Source organism: Heterodontus francisci, chromosome 2 (assembly GCF_036365525.1).
Source record: "Heterodontus francisci isolate sHetFra1 chromosome 2, sHetFra1.hap1, whole genome shotgun sequence".
Taxonomy (NCBI): Eukaryota; Metazoa; Chordata; class Chondrichthyes; order Heterodontiformes; family Heterodontidae; genus Heterodontus; species Heterodontus francisci.
In genome coordinates this window covers 128,602,512-128,618,261 of record NC_090372.1, presented here as the reverse complement: position 1 = coordinate 128,618,261, position 15,750 = coordinate 128,602,512, and the positions used below count along the sequence as shown (strand labels likewise).

At 41.9% G+C, this 15,750-nt stretch overlaps 1 protein-coding gene across 9 annotated transcripts in view; it reads left to right on the top strand.

The window, feature by feature from the left end:
* Positions 1-15,750, top strand: part of LOC137346782 (tyrosine-protein phosphatase non-receptor type 3-like) — a 360,471-nt gene that overhangs the window by 307,346 nt on the left and 37,375 nt on the right. For all 9 annotated transcript variants that reach the window (XM_068010672.1, XM_068010633.1, XM_068010662.1 and 6 more), the window contains one exon: positions 489-617. In XM_068010672.1, the coding sequence (XP_067866773.1) occupies positions 489-617 (129 nt within the window). The remainder of the gene's footprint in view (positions 1-488; positions 618-15,750) is intronic.

Here is a 15,750-nt window from a genome sequence, read left to right as displayed (position 1 = left end):
CAGTAAGTACTGAACTGCACATAATAGCCAGTGTAATGTAATTGTTTAGCGCCATTTGTCAAAATAGGGGGCTATCTGTGATGAGCGCTGACATGTAAGTGGCAGGGAGTGTATGTCAATTCAGTGTTGTATGAAAACTTTGTTTGGCTGGAATAGATACCAGCTATTGATGCATTCCCATGTTTTTGATGCATGATTATCAGATAAATGGATTAATAGTTGTGACATTTTGAAGATTTATCATGTAATCTGTAGTTGACCACTTAGAGATTAACTGTAATCACAAGAGATTATAATGTTTTATTTCTTATAGCATGTTCTGTTTTCATATTTTCCAGCATGTTTAATAGTGAATAATTTAATTCATGTTATAATATATTATTACAACTCAATTTAAATTTATCATTTTTGGTTTCAGATTATTTTTGAGATTCTTCACTCTTGTTTTTTAAAATAACTTTTGTTTTTGGTTTGCTTTTATGTCGCAGGTGAAATGCCACCAGTATTGGCCAGATCCTCTGGAAGTATGCAAATATGGCAACTTTCAGGTCACATGTCACTCAGCGGATTATAGCATTGCCTATGTTTTCAGAGAAATGACACTTACTAATTTAGAGGTAGGAGTCACTTATTCCTAAATTGAAAAAAAAACACATTGCCTACCACTGTATTTTATTTCAGAATATATTGCTCATCCCTTTGCTATATCCAGTGTTGTCAGAGGATAAAAATAAAAGGAAAAACTACGAATGCTCAAATTTGTAAATGAAAACAAAAGGTGCCAAAAATACACACCTGATCAGTCAAAATCTGTTGGGAGAGGACAGGTTACGGTATTTTGCATTTGTGCCCTTCAACGGACTGAAAACTAAAATATTGTGTCATAGGCGTTGTCTCACAAAACATGTTTTTTCTTAAGTTAGAGTACTGGACGACATGTGATTTCATTATGTTGATTTTGAAAAAGAAATGCGAAATGGGATTATTTTGGAAACAATGTATTGGTGAAATGGCTGTGCTATTGCCAAGTAATGGCCCCTTTACCGGAAATGCAGTTTGTTCCACTTGAAGTTCCTTCTAGGAGTGACTCAGAAGTATAACCACCTTTTGTCTGTACAATTAAACAAATTCTTAAACAGTATAGGACTCAATTTTAACTCCGGGGAATGGATTGGTTCGGATGGGTAGTGAGATGAGTTGGAAACTCATCTGTGCAGCAGAAATTAGGTTATTTTAACTCCCATGCTTAATTTAAATCCCACTGGGTAACCTCTCACCTGCAGCAAACAAGAAATGGCAGAAAATTGTCTGGACCAGAGGCTGTCACCAGGCAGATAACAGGATCCACTTCCAGGGTCGGGTTTGAGAAGGAGGGAGTCCACAGCAGGGGAGGCCTAAGCTTTCACTGTGGAACATGGAGAAGTACTCAGATTCCTCCTGGTCTCATTAGGAAAGTTGAAACAAAATTACCTGTTTGTGCCTCATCTGGCTGCTTTCAGCCAGAAAAACTACAGACTACCAGTTAAAATTGATGTAATCAGAACTGGATGTGCATATGTATAGAAGGACTTTGTTGGCTTTGGATGGATGTCCTTGCTACCTCAGCGGAGCAGGTTAAAATGTGGAATTGCAAGTTCCTAGCAGATTTTCGGTGGGTAAGTAACCTGGGTGATTTTTAATCACCTACCAGCCCAGCTTCTCCTATGTTGCTGTAAGCAAGTATTGGTAAATCCCTGTACAATCGTAGCAATAGCCATAGAGACATTTGCGGCACAGAAGGAGGTCATCTGTGGAGTAATCCGGTCAGTCCCACTCCCCCGCTTGACCTCCTTAGCCCTGCATGTTTATGTCCTTCAAGTGTCCATCCAATTCCCTTTTGAAATCATTCATTGCCTCTGTTTCCACCACCCTCATGGGCAGCGAGTTCCAGGTCATTACTACTCACTGCATAAAAAAGTTCTTCTTCACGTTCCCCCTGCAACTCTTGCCCAAAACGTTCAATCTGTGTCCCCTAGTCCTTGTACCACCAGTTAATGGGAATAGTTTTTGCTTGTCTAACTTGCCTGTCATAATCTTCTGCACCTCCATCGAGTCTCCCCTCAATCTTCTTTGCTCCAGAGAGAACAATCACAGCTTTGCCAACCTAACCTTGTAACTAAAATCCCCCATCTCTGGAACCATTCTGGTAAATCTCTTCTGCACCCTCACATCCTTCCTAAAGTGTGATGACCAGAACTCTTTGCAATACTCCAGTTGGGGCCTAACCAGAGCTTTATAAAGGTTCAGCATAATTTCCCTGCTTTTGTACTTTGCACCTCTATTTATGAAGCCCAAGATCCCATATGCATTGCTAACCACTTCTCAATATATCCTGTCACCTTCAAAAACTGATGTACATACACGGCCCACCCCCCACCCCCGCCCCAGGTCCCTCTGTTTCTGCACACTCTTTAGAACTGTGCCATTACGTCCATATTGCCTCGCCCTATCCCTTCTGCCAAAATGCATCACCTCACACTTCTCTGTATTAAATTCCATCTGCCACTTGTCTGCCCATTCTGCTGGCCTGTCCATGTCCTGTTGCAAGCGGTTCGTATCATCCTCATTGTTTGCCACTCCTCCAAGTTTGGTATCATCAGCAAATTTTGAAATTCTATTCTGTATTCCAAGATCCAAGTCATTTATATATAGCAAAAATAACAGTGGTCTTAGCACTGACCCTTGGGGGACACCGCTGTCTACCATCCTCCAGTCTGAAAAACAACCATTTACCATGACTTGCTGTTTTCTATTCTTAAGTCAAATTTTTATCCAGTTGGAAACTGACGCTCCTATTCCATGACCTTCAATTTTGTTCACCAGCCTTGTTATCAAATGTTTTCTTGAAATCCGTATGGACAACATCCACCACATTCCCTTCATCAACCTTTTCTGTTACTCCAAAAAATTCAATTAGATTAGTCAAGCATGATCTGCCTTTTACAAATCCATGCCGACTATCCTTCATTGACTTGAACCTCTCTAAGTATCCATTGATATTTTCCCTGATTATAGTTTCTAAAACCTTACCCACCACTGATGTTAAACTAACTGGCCTGCATTTCCTACGACTGACCTTTCACCCTTTCTTGAACGAGGGTGTCATATTTGCTACTCTGAAATCCTCTGGCACCTCCCCCATATCTAGGGAAGATTGGAAGATTATGGCAAGCCCTTCCACTATCTCCACCCTCACTTGTTTGAGCAATCTGGAATGCAAGCCATCCGGACCAGGTGACTTTTCTACCCTGAGCACAGCCAGCCTTTTCAGTACCTTGCCCCTTTCAATTTTTACCCTATCCATTGCCTCTGCACTCTGGTCCTACCATTATTTTGTCAGATTCCTCTTCCTTAGTAATGACTGATACAAAGTACTCATTAAGTATTCTAGCCTTGCCTTGTGCCTCTAAGCAGGTCCCTAATAGGTCCCACTCCACCTCTTACTACCCGCTTACTATTTACTATGCTGGTAGAGGATTTTTAGGTTTCCTTTTATGTTGACTGCCATTCTATTCTCATATTCTCTCTTTGTCAGTCTTGTTTTCCTCTTCACTTCCCCTCTCAACTTATTGTATTTGGCATGGTTCTCACTTGAAGAATTCACCTGACATGCCTCATACACCCTCTTTTTTTTGTTTTATTATAATCTCTATCTCCCCCATCATCAAAGGAGCACTGGTTGGTTCCTCTATCTTCGCCCTTGTTGGTATGTAACTGGCCTGTACCTAAAGCATCTCTTCCTTAAAGATAACTCTGTAATATATTGATGTTCAAACCCATCAGTTTAAACAGTAGCATAGTACAAGTACTTCAGCTGTTAGATGATCAGAGCATAACTTTTTAAAAATATATTCATGGGATTTGGGCATCGCTGGAAAAGCCAGATTTATTGCCCATCCCCAATTGTCTTTGAGAAAGTGATGGTGAGCTGCCTTCTTAAATCTCTACAGTCCATGTAGTGTAGATACACTCAGTGCTGTTAGGTATGGAATTCCAGGATTTTGACCCAGAGACTATGAAGGAATGGCAATATATTTCCAAGTCAGGATAGTGTGCGACTTGGAGGGGAACTTGCAAGTGGTGTGTTGCCATGTGCCTGTTGCCCTTGTACTTCTAGGCATTAGAGGTCATGGGTTTGGAAGATGCTGTTGAACCCTTGGCATGCTGCTGTGCATCTTGTAGGTGCTGCACACATCAGCCATGGGGCATGGTGATGAATGGGATGCCAGTCAAGCAGGCTACTTTGTCCTGAATTGTGTTGAGCTTCTTGACCGTTGCTGGAGCTGCACCCACCCAGTATTTCATCACTTTCCTGACTTGTGCCTTGTAGATGGTGAAAAGGCTTGGGGAGTTGGGAGGTGAGTTACCCGCCACATGATACCCAGCCTCTGACCTGCTGTTGTAGCCACAGTATTTATATGGCTGGTCCAGTTCAGTTTCTGGCCAATGGTAACCCCAAGGATGTTGAAGGTGGGGGATTCAGCAATGAATCCAGTTGAGTGTCATGGGGAAGTGGTTAGACACTCTCTCTTGCTGTAGTTGGTCATTTTCTGGCACTTGTGTGGTGCAAAATTTACTTGCCACGTATTAGCCCAAGCCTGAATGTTGTCCGGGTCTTGCTACATGCAACCAAAGACTGCTTCATCAACAATCATCAACAGATTGACTTTATGATGGAGGGCAGGTCATTGATGATGGTTGGGCCTAGGACTGATGAAGGGTCAACGACCTGAAACATTAACTCTGTTTCCCTCTCCACAGATGCTGCCAGACCTGCTGTGTATTTCCAGCATTTTCTGTTTTTATTTCAGATTTCTAGCACCTGCAGTGTTTTAGTTTTTTTATACTGGATAAAGAGGTGAGGGAGGAGACCAGATGAGCCAGATCTATCTAACAAGGAAGCCCTGTGAAAGTGTACTGCCCAAAGTATCTGTTGCAGCACTTTTAACTGCCACCCTGGAAGCCACCAATGTCGTCTTTATGTCTTCATGCCATAGAAATCCTCCTGACTGTCGCTCTCTCCAGGGTGTATTGCATGTTATGAGAAATTCCATGTAATGTGTTGAAGATGCAGGTAGTGGGCATTCATATTGTTAATAGTTCAAATCTTTGAAGTTAGTGTCCTGGTCCCTGAAAAAAGGTAATTTTTAGAGTCTCCTCAAAGGCTTGCCAACAGGCGCAATTAGCAGAAACTTGCAATGATGATTAGTTCGATCTGGGGATGGGGCCAGTCTTACTGGCTTCCAGTGCACTTTTTTAAACTAGCGCACAAGATTGTGGAACCTTGGTTTGCATTGCACGTAATTTGTACATAAATTGCTTGATCTTTTGCGCTTATTTGGCCAATTTCGGGCAAATTGCACTGAAAATATGAGCACAATCTCGCATAAGCTCCAGGCCAAGGTCTTTAACTGGTCTTTAACTTACAAACAGGCAGAAAGATGGATGTTCTAAAGAGTTCTAAAGTGTATGAAGGAACAGAGGGACCTGGGGGTGCATGTGTATCGATCTTTGAAGGTGGCAGGACGTCTTGAGAGAGTGGTTAGTAAAGCAAATGGGATCTTGGGCTTCATAACAAAGGCATTGAGTACAAAAGCAGGGAACTTATCCTGAACCTTTATAAAGCTCTGGTTAGGCCCCAACTGGTGTATTGCATCCAGTTCTGGTCGTCACACTTTAGGAGGGATGGAGGGTCCTTGAGAGGGTGCAGAGGAGATGTACCAGAATGATTGCAGGGAAGAGGGATTTTCATTCCAAGTATAGGTTGGAAAAGTTGGGTTTGTTCTTCTTAGAACAAAGGAGATTGGAGGGGAGATTTAATAGAAGTGTACAAGTTTATGGCAGGGTTAGATAAGTTAGACAAGAAAAAACTGTTCCCATTAACTAATGATACAAAGGACACAGATTGAAGATTGTGGGCAAGAGATGTGGGGGGATTATAAGGAAAAACATTTTACACAGTGGGTGGTAATGATCTGGAACTCTCTGCCCACAAGAGTGGTGGAAGCGAAGGCAATCAATGACTTCAGAAGGAATTTGGATGGCCACTTGAAGGAAATAGACTTGCACAGTTATGGGGATCAAGCAGGAGAGTGAGACTGACTGAATTGTTCCGCGGAGAGCAGGCATGGACACAGTGGGCCAAATGGCCTGCTTCTGTTCCGTAAAAGACTCTATCTTGTTAGTTTAAATTCTAGCAAATTCCAATGTTCCCATTTTACAGCCTCTGTGTTCTTATCCCGGACCCAAACCCCCAATTTGTTATGACGTCAGTGAGATCGTGTGAAAAATACGAGATATGAAATCCTTTTAATTTAAAGAATTACATGACAAGATTTCACGTTTTGGTATTTCTATTATAACAGCTAAACAAAAAGAAATCCCCATTATTTAAATAGTACTTTGTAAGTAGCTGATATCTCAAATTACTCACTTCACTGAGCACTTCCGACCTGGATGTCTGTGAATCCGGTGATTCCTGGTGATCCTGCTGGTTGTCTACTTCCCAGCAAGCTTCAACTTTCAGGTTCAAGTCCTTGCTGCCTTTTACTGTATCAGGCTTCTGAGAGCAGGTGTCCCCTCCTCTCTCTTGAGGCTGCAACTGGTGGGTTCTCTTCTTACAGCCTGCCTGAAGGCTGCAACCATAGGTTTCTTCACACAGCCTGTCTGCCTTCAGAAAATCTGTTAAATTTATCTGGAATCAAAAGTCAATAGCCTATTGACCTGTTCCAATATGCAGAGTCGAGGAGTCTGGTTTCACAGAGCCACTTCGGCCTTCCATTGTTCCCAAGTGTTAACCGCTGCTTGGTATATTTGCATCTTCAGAACCACTGGTGCCTTGTTTTACGATCCGAAAGTCTGGGAGGGCGAAACCCATTGTTCTTCAGGTTTTAGCCCTGCAGTCACTTTTTTTCAAAAAATGCCTTTGAACTGTCTTGTCCTTCAGCAGAGTGGATGTGAGGTGATCTGAGCTTCCAGACTCCACCTTAAACTTCTAAAAATCATAGTTTTTAAAAACATAATTTAGTTTAGTTTAGAGATACAGCACTGAAACAGGCCCTTCGGCCCACCGAGTCTGTGCCGATCATCAACCACCCATTTATACTAATCCTACACTAATCCCATATTCCTACCACATCCCCACCTGTCCCTATATTTCCCTACCACCTACCTATACTAGGGGCAATTTATAATGGCCAATTTACCTATCAACCTGCAAGTCTTTGGCATGTGGGAGGAAACCGGAGCACCCGGAGGAAACCCACGCAGACACAGGGAGAACTTGCAAACTCCACACTGGCAGTACCCAGAATTGAACCCGGGTCGCTGGAGCTGTGAGGCTGCGGTGCTAACCACTGCGCCACTGTGCCACCCTGATCATGTCACAAAGTCCAGTGTTCATAACGAGGTGTAGTAAATGCTTGGTACAGCAACTGAGAAATGTAACTTACCTGGAAACATACAGAAATCATCAAAATCCAATAAACATTTTAAGTCCTTCACCTGTTTTAGGAGTTTAGAAATGGCCTGTTCCATGGAAGCAATTGTAATTCATTTTGAATAAGTAAAAATATTAAAATGCCTCCTTTCAACCTTTTCCAAAAGAAGGACTGGAAGTATACATATCACACTCATCACATTGAAGTTGTCCCCTTATCTCTATTGCCTTCATCATGGCCATAGTTGCTTTTGGTGTTGTCTGTCTCATTATAAAAGGAATGAGGGGAAAAGACAAAAAAAGGAAGTTTTAAAAAATCATAGATTTATAAGATTAACAACTGAAGTGCAATCATTCTCCGAGTCAGAACCCCGATTGTGGACTTCCTTACTCTGCCTAACTCTGTTCAATTGCTTGTGCTTTAGCAGTGACACGCATTTTCATATTTTGCTCATCTAATTGGTTGATAGGTAAATTGGCCATTATAAATTGCCCCTAGTATAGGTATGAGAATTGAGGGAAGATGGGGATGTGGTAGGAATATGGGATTAATGTAGGATTAGCATAAATGGGTGGTTGATAGTCAGCACAGACTCGGTGGGCCGAAGGGCCTGTTTCATTGCCGTATCTCTAAATATAAAAAAATTAATAAAAATAATTGCATCACGATAATCGAAGTATTGAGAAAATGGGAAAGAATTCCTTTTTAGCACCGATGAGAACATATTTTAAATGTTCTGATATGATTGGAATTTCATTTCTCAGTATGACTTGAGAGCAGTGAGCTATAAAGAGCCTGTTTGTACTTGCCTCTCTGCAATCTATAAAAGTGTACTTCTGTTTTGAAAGAGCATAAATAACTTCAGATATGTGACAGTTAATGGCAGTTAATATTAATTTACTGGAATGATTTGGTGTAATTTATAATTAACCTCCAGCAGTATCAATAGCTCTTCTTACATGAATGTGATGGCGACAGCTGCTAAAAATAGGCTATGATTTAGTTTTCCTGAGCTAACAATAAAACCCCATAACCTGAGGAAACATATTCTTATAACTGAAAAATAGCCATGAATATTAAGTGATTAAGTGCAAAACTTAAACAGCATGAGCCACTATAAAATTGGTTTATGTATTTGATTTTGAATGTAAAGTCACAATCAAGCTGCTATTTATTGACATTAGAAAATTCCATATCGAGTACATCGCATATAGTCATGAAATTTGGATACAGATGGAATCATCTAATTGTAATTTGTGGTTAACTATATTATCACCAATTTTCAAACAAAATAAGATACTGGAATGTCTGATACTAGATGACATTAAATTCCAGTTAGAAATGCCCTAAATTTATGCATTAAAATTTGTTGATCATTATTTAAGTACCATTTAGGTGATTGTAGCCTTTATGTTATATTGGACCAGGTGTTATGTATAAAAATAATACACAACCATCTAATATTGCCAAATAAAATAAACCAAAGCATCCTATTTAGGTGCAAACTTCCCTTTTACAATGTTATTCATTTTTGGAACATTTTGGTAAAACAGATTTAGCTTTTTGAAAGAAACTGTAAATAACTGAAATCATCCTGTTGTATGTAAATTAGTGTTCAGTGTAACAGAGAGTCTTTGAGGCATCCTGGTGAAGTTAATTTTAGGCTGCATTTGCTGACAATGTAACCACTAGGTGGCACTGTACTGGCACATGTGCAAATGCAGCCTGTTCCACTTAAACGTCACAGTCTGCAATGTTAAGGCAGCTGCCAGGACTAAAAAAATACACTGAGCTCCAGAGAAAAAGATTGAAAATTAGATGTGTATAGAAATTTTATTCAAAACAATACTGAAAACTTGTACAACAATGGAAACATTTTTGGTTATAAGCATTTGGTAATCAAATAATATTGCAATCGCTATCTAACTGAAAATCATAAAACACCTACAGATGTCCACACAAAATACCTGATGCAATGATGTAATAGTTAAGACTTAATATACCATTTTCTGAGTGGGTATGACGATACCATCCCCATGAAGATGCAGCTCATCAACCACATTGCTGCTTGTCGGTGCCCCAGCATTCCTGAGAATGTGGCGTTCGATTAACCAGATGATATCTTTCTTAACATCACAGTGGAATGACGAACATTGTAGGTATCTCATGGAAACAGAACATCTCAAGGCCAGAAAAGGCCAAGACCCCAAAAATAGATGGCACTATTTTTGACAGTTTTGCACCCCAGGGACACAGCCCTAACCCTGCTCTAAATCATCTAAATTTGTTTAAGCATCCTTTGCTGTTTCTGTAGTGCAACTCCTGTGCAACACAGCGGTAATGTGAGGAGGTTGGGGAATTCGAATTACTGGCACAACCTTTAAATAACAAGAAGTGGCTGAACCCTTACACAAGCCTCAGTTCACTATAATAGATGCTTCATCTAAGATTTGGTGGTGTTTTTGAAGAATGCCTTCTATTGGAGGAGCAGACAGGTATCCAAAGAAGGAGGTAAAAAAGAAGACCTCAAAATATTTTGATTCCAACCTTCAGACACTCCTGGTAAAATACAGCAAAGGAGAGAAAGTCCCTTCATAAAGTTAAGCTCATCCAAAACTCTGCTGCCCGAATCCGAACTCTTTCAAAGTCCCATTCACCCAGCCTCCTTCTTAAGCAATGCCTTGATTTTAAAATTCTCATTTTCAAATCCCTCCATGGCCTCACCCCTCCCTATCTCTGTAACCTCCTTCAGCTCTACAACCCTCCACGATATCCACACTTCTCCAATTCTGGCCCTAAACCTCTCCACCCCTCTACCTCTCTTCCTTTAAGACACTCCTTAAAAACTACCTCTTTGACCAACATTTTGGTCATCTGCCCTAATATCTCTTCATGTGACTTGGTGTCAGATTTTGTTTGCTAATGCTCCTGTAAAGGTGATTGGGACATTTTAGTATATTAAAGGTGCTATATAAATGAGAATAATTGTTGTGGAGGCTCTGAGGTCAGTCTCTGAGGATGCGTGACAGTTGGTAGTTCTAGGCCTCGTTTGTGAAAACACCTGGAAGTTTTTGTTTCATTGCAAGCATCAATAGTGCATATTACAACTTAACTGGAACCTGCAATAGTTCCCCACAAGTGGCTGAGGACCATTTGCTGCTTCATCCTCTACACAACCACAAACTTCTGCTCCAGTGGAAAGTGGGAACAGATTAGACAGCATATAGTGCATTAGCTTTCAAACATGCAACTGGGATGCAGGCAACTGTCTCAGGGCATTCAGCATCTGATAGCTGCTTCTAAACCAGTTACCCCTGCGTTCAGTGGACACACAGATCTAGGATCCTGTACAATGGGAAGGCTGAAGTGGATTTGCATGAGGCTGCTATTTCTAAGGTTGGCAGTATATCTCAGTTATCTGGGATTTCCCCTCAAAGCACCACACAAGTAGCAAGTAGGATGCGACAACAGAGGGCTAGTAAAATTCAGCTCGATACCTCCAAGGCAGCAGGGGCTACCTCCCCAATAATCTCAATGACTACTTTTTCAGACTGCAAATTTGTGCAGAGCAGAGCAAGTGACCAATATACAGGACACATGTTCAGGAGCATATTGTACCTAGAAGTGTCAAGGTAGTGAAAGTGCCCCTTTAAGATCCCTATAACTCTCAATTACAACTCTTGTAGAGGTTTGTGCCTCAGTAGCACTGCTGCGCTTGTCACAATTTGCTGAGGGGTCATGATCCATAGCAGAGGGTACGCTTCCCATCTTCAGACACTTCGGGTAGAATTTTCCCAGCGGGATGGAAACCAGGTCCAGTACGTACAGGGTGGGAAAGTCCCAGAATTGACATCATGTAACCATCTTTCACCATTCCCTGGGTTCCAAGTCAGTGGGGAACCTCCTTGAGCCTGGTGGGAAAGCAACTGAGGTGATTAAAAAGGCAACTAGGAGCCTTTTTAACCCTTGGTTAGTTCTTTCCCAACAACACACGGGTCCCATGCTGTGTCTTCAACTTGTCAAATTGGAGAAGGCGAGTGCACAGTGGAAACTCATCAGAGTGAAATTGAGCTGATACCAATAGTATCAAGGGTGAATCCAGCAAGCCTGTCATCAGCCACAGTGAAAGGCGAGCACTGACGGGAGCAATTCTTTCAGCCTAAATTCACAGACTTCATTGGGGATAGAAACTTTGTGCAACTTCAGTCAAGTACCTTGGATTCCCATGGGGGTAATGTTGCCTTATTGCCTGCGAGATTTCCCTGTAACCTGAGATCTACATATTCTGCAGTTATTTGGATCTCTGAAGAGGAGGTCCAGCTCAGCAGCCATAGCAACTCCAGCAGCAGCTGCCTTCTCCACAGCCACATGCAGCTGCATGGAACAGAGGGCATGGCTACAGGGCTACACCTCGAAGGAGACAATACTCTCAGCACAGGGTCTATAGGCCAAGAGTCAAGTTCCTTAAGCTCTCTGAAAAACAGTGCCTTTAAAGGCTCAGGCTCTCGTGGCAGGCAGTCATATACATATGCAGGCTCTTGGAAGAAGATCTCCACCCAAAAAGACAAAGGTCAAGGTGACCACAGCCCTAAATTTATTCATGTCAGGCAATATGGAATGCATCATAGAATGGTTACAGCACAAAAGGAGGCCATTCGGCCTGTCGTGTCTGCCGGCTTTCTGTAAGAGCTACTCAGCTAATCCCACTCCCTCACCCTTTTCCTGTAGCCCTGAAATTTTTTCTCTTCAGATAATTATCCAATTTTCTTTTGAAAGCCATGACTGAATCTGCCTCCACCACACACTCAGGCAGTGCATTCCAGATCCTATCTTGTCACTGCATAAAAAAAATTCTTCCCCATGTCACCTCTGGCTCTTTTGTCAATCACCTTAAATCGGTGTCCACTTGTTCTCAACACTTACACCAATGGGAACAGTTTCTGTCTTTCGACTCTGTCCCGACCACTCATGGTCATGATATCTGTAGGATCTCCCAATCTGCAGCCAGGTCACCGATGCCTTGTTTGTGAGAGCTTCCAACTATATTAACTTTGAGACTGATGAGATCGGTCAAACCTAGAGTGCTGTCAGCTTTACTTCCCTCACAGGTTTTCCACAGGTCTGGGTAGGGTGTCATAGAGTGCACTCATATGGCAATGAAGGTGCCATCAGAACAGCCAGGCATAGTTGTAAATCAGAAGGGCTTCCACCCCCTTAATGTGCAGTTGGTATTTGACCATCACAAGCAAATATCACAAGTGTGCACCAAGTATCCATGGAGCTGATATGACTCTTTCATATTTCAGCACTCTCAAGTTCAGTAGGTTGTTTCTCCTCAGCGGTTGGCTCCTGTGAGACCAGGGATACCCCAGTCAAGACCTGGCTGCTGTCCCCAGTGAGGAACCCTATGACAGAGGCTTAGAAGAGATACAAGATGAGCCATCTGATCACCAAGGCAACAATAGAGCAAGCCATTAATATGCTCAAACTGAGGTTCCGCTACCTTCACTATGCTGCAGCAAGGGTCTCCAGGATTGCATTGGTCTGCTGTATCCTGCGCAACATGGCTGCAGACAACCCTGAGGGAGGAGGGTGAACAACCAGCTGTCGTAGTCCACATTGGTACCAATGACATAGGTAGGAAGAAGGATGTGGTCCTGCAGGCAGAGTTTAAGGAGCTAGGTAAGAAATTAGCAAGCAGGACCTCAACAGTAGTAATCTTCGTATTACTCCCAGTACCACACGCAAGTGAGTATAGAAATAGGAGGACGGTGCAAATGAATGCATAGTTGGAAAGGGGGTGCAGGGTGCTTTAGATTCCTGGGATGCTGGGACCAGTTCTGGAGAAGGTGGTACCGATACAGGCCGGATGGGTTGCAACTGAACAGAGCTGGGAGAAATTTCCTTGCGGGGGCGATATGCTAGTGTTATTAGGGAGGGTTTAAACTAACTTGGTAGGGGTGTGGAACAAGGAAGAAATATCAGACAGGAATACCAAAGTGCACAGAATACTTTGAGAGATAGATAGCACTACAGTAGGGAATAGTAAGTTATTAGTGGGGTCAAAGTAAGGGAGAAAGTAATAAAGTCTAAATCCGGGTTGCTGTGCATGTATGTGATTGCACAGTGTGTGGCTAATAAGATTAGTGAGTTACAGGCGTAGATTGACGTGAAAATATGATGATGAGGCTATAACAGAGACTTGGCTCAAAGGAGGACAGGGCTGGGTGTTAAATATTCCTGGATACAACATGTTCAAGAATGATAGAGAACAGGGAGATGTGGCAGTATTAATTAAAGAGAGCATTGCAGTGCTGGAGAGAGAGGATATCCCAGAGGGATCACGGACAAATCTATTTGGCTAAAGCTAAGGAACAAAAAAGATGCAGTTACATTGCTCAGTGTAGTCTATAGGCCACCAACTAATGGAAAGGATGAAAAGGAACAAATTTGCAATGAAATTACAGAGAGATGCAAGACTTATAGACTGGTTATAATGGAGGACTTTATCCAAATATAGTAGTAGTGTAAGGGGCAGAGAGGGCAAGAGTTCCTAAAGTGTGTTCAGGAAAATTTTCTACAGCAATATGTTTCCAGTCCAATGAGAGGGGAGGTACTTCTGGACCTGGTTCTTGGAAATGAGATGGGCCAAGTGGATCAAATATCAATAGGAGAACATTTAGGGGACAGTGATCATTGTATCATATTGTTTAGGTAGGTTATGGAAAAGGACAAAGAACAATCCAGAGTAAGAATCATTAACTGGGGGAAAGCCAACTTCAATGGTTAAGAATGGATTTGGGCCGAATAAATTGGAATCAAATGTTGGAAGGAAAAACAGTAGCTGAACAATGGACTAACTTCAAAGAAGAGGTAGTTTGGGCACAGTCAAGGTATATTTCCTTGAAGGGGAAAGGTAGGACAAATAAATCCAGAGCTTCCTGGATGGCATAAGAGAAAGTGATGAAGAAGAAAAAGTGTACTTATGACAGATGTCAGGTAGCCAATACAATGGAGAACCAGGCTGAATATAGAAGGTTCAGAGGGGAAGTGAAAAAACAAGTAAGAGAAGCAAAGAGAGAGTATGAAAATAGACTGGCAGCTAACATAAAAGGGAATCCCAAAGTCTTCTATAGGCACATAAATATTAAAAGGTGGAGTAGAGCCGATTAGGGACCAAAAGGGGGATTTACACATGGAGGCAGAGGAATAGCTGAAGTATTAAAAGATAAGCCCAGCAACTACAGGCCAGTCAGTTTAATTTCGGTGGTGAGGAAACATCTCGAAGCAATAATTCAGGACAAAATTAATAGTCACATGGACAAATGTGGGTTAATTAAAGAAAGCCAGCATGGATTTGTTAAGGGAAAATCATGCTTAACTAACTTGCTGGAGTTTTTTGAAGGGGTAACCCAGAGAGTTGAAGAGGGCAATGCTGTTGATGTGGTGTACATGGACTTACAAAAGGCATTTGATACAGTGCCACATGGCAGACGTATGAGCAAAGTTATAGCTCATGGAATAAAAGGGACGGACAGTAGCAACATGGATACGAAATTGGTTGAGTGACAGGAAACAGAGTAGTGGTTAATGGATGTTTTTCGGGCTGGAGGAAGGTTTGTAGTGGAGTTCCCCAGGGGTCAGTGTTGGGACTCTTTCTCTTCCTGATATATATTAATGACTTAGACCTGGGTGTACAGGGCACAATTTCAAAATTTGCGGATGATACGAAACTTGGAAGCATTGTGAACTGTGAGGAGGATAGTATAGAACTTCAAAAGGACATAGACAAGCTAATGGATTGGGTGGACAAGTGGCAGATGAGGTTCAATGCAGAGAAATGTGAAGTGATTCATTTTGGTAGGAAGAAAATGTAGAGACAATGCAATATAAAGGGTACAATTCTAAAGGGGGTGCAAGAGCAGAGGGACTTAGGGGTATATGTGCATAAGTCATTGAAGGTGGCAGGACAGATTGAGAGAGCGGTTAATAAAACATACAGTATCCTAATTGGTGAAGACGGTGGCGTAGAGGTAATAAAACAGAACTAGTAATCCAGAGGTGCAGGCCAATTCCCTGAGGACACGGGTACAATTCCCACCACGGCGAAATTTGAATTCAATTCATTAGTAAGTTCAATTAATTAATAACAAAAATTCTGGAATTGAAAGCTAGTCTCAGTAATAATGCCATGAAACTATCATCGATTGTTGTAAAAACACATCAATTCACTAATGTGCTTTAGGGAAGAAAATCTGCCATCCTTGCCTGG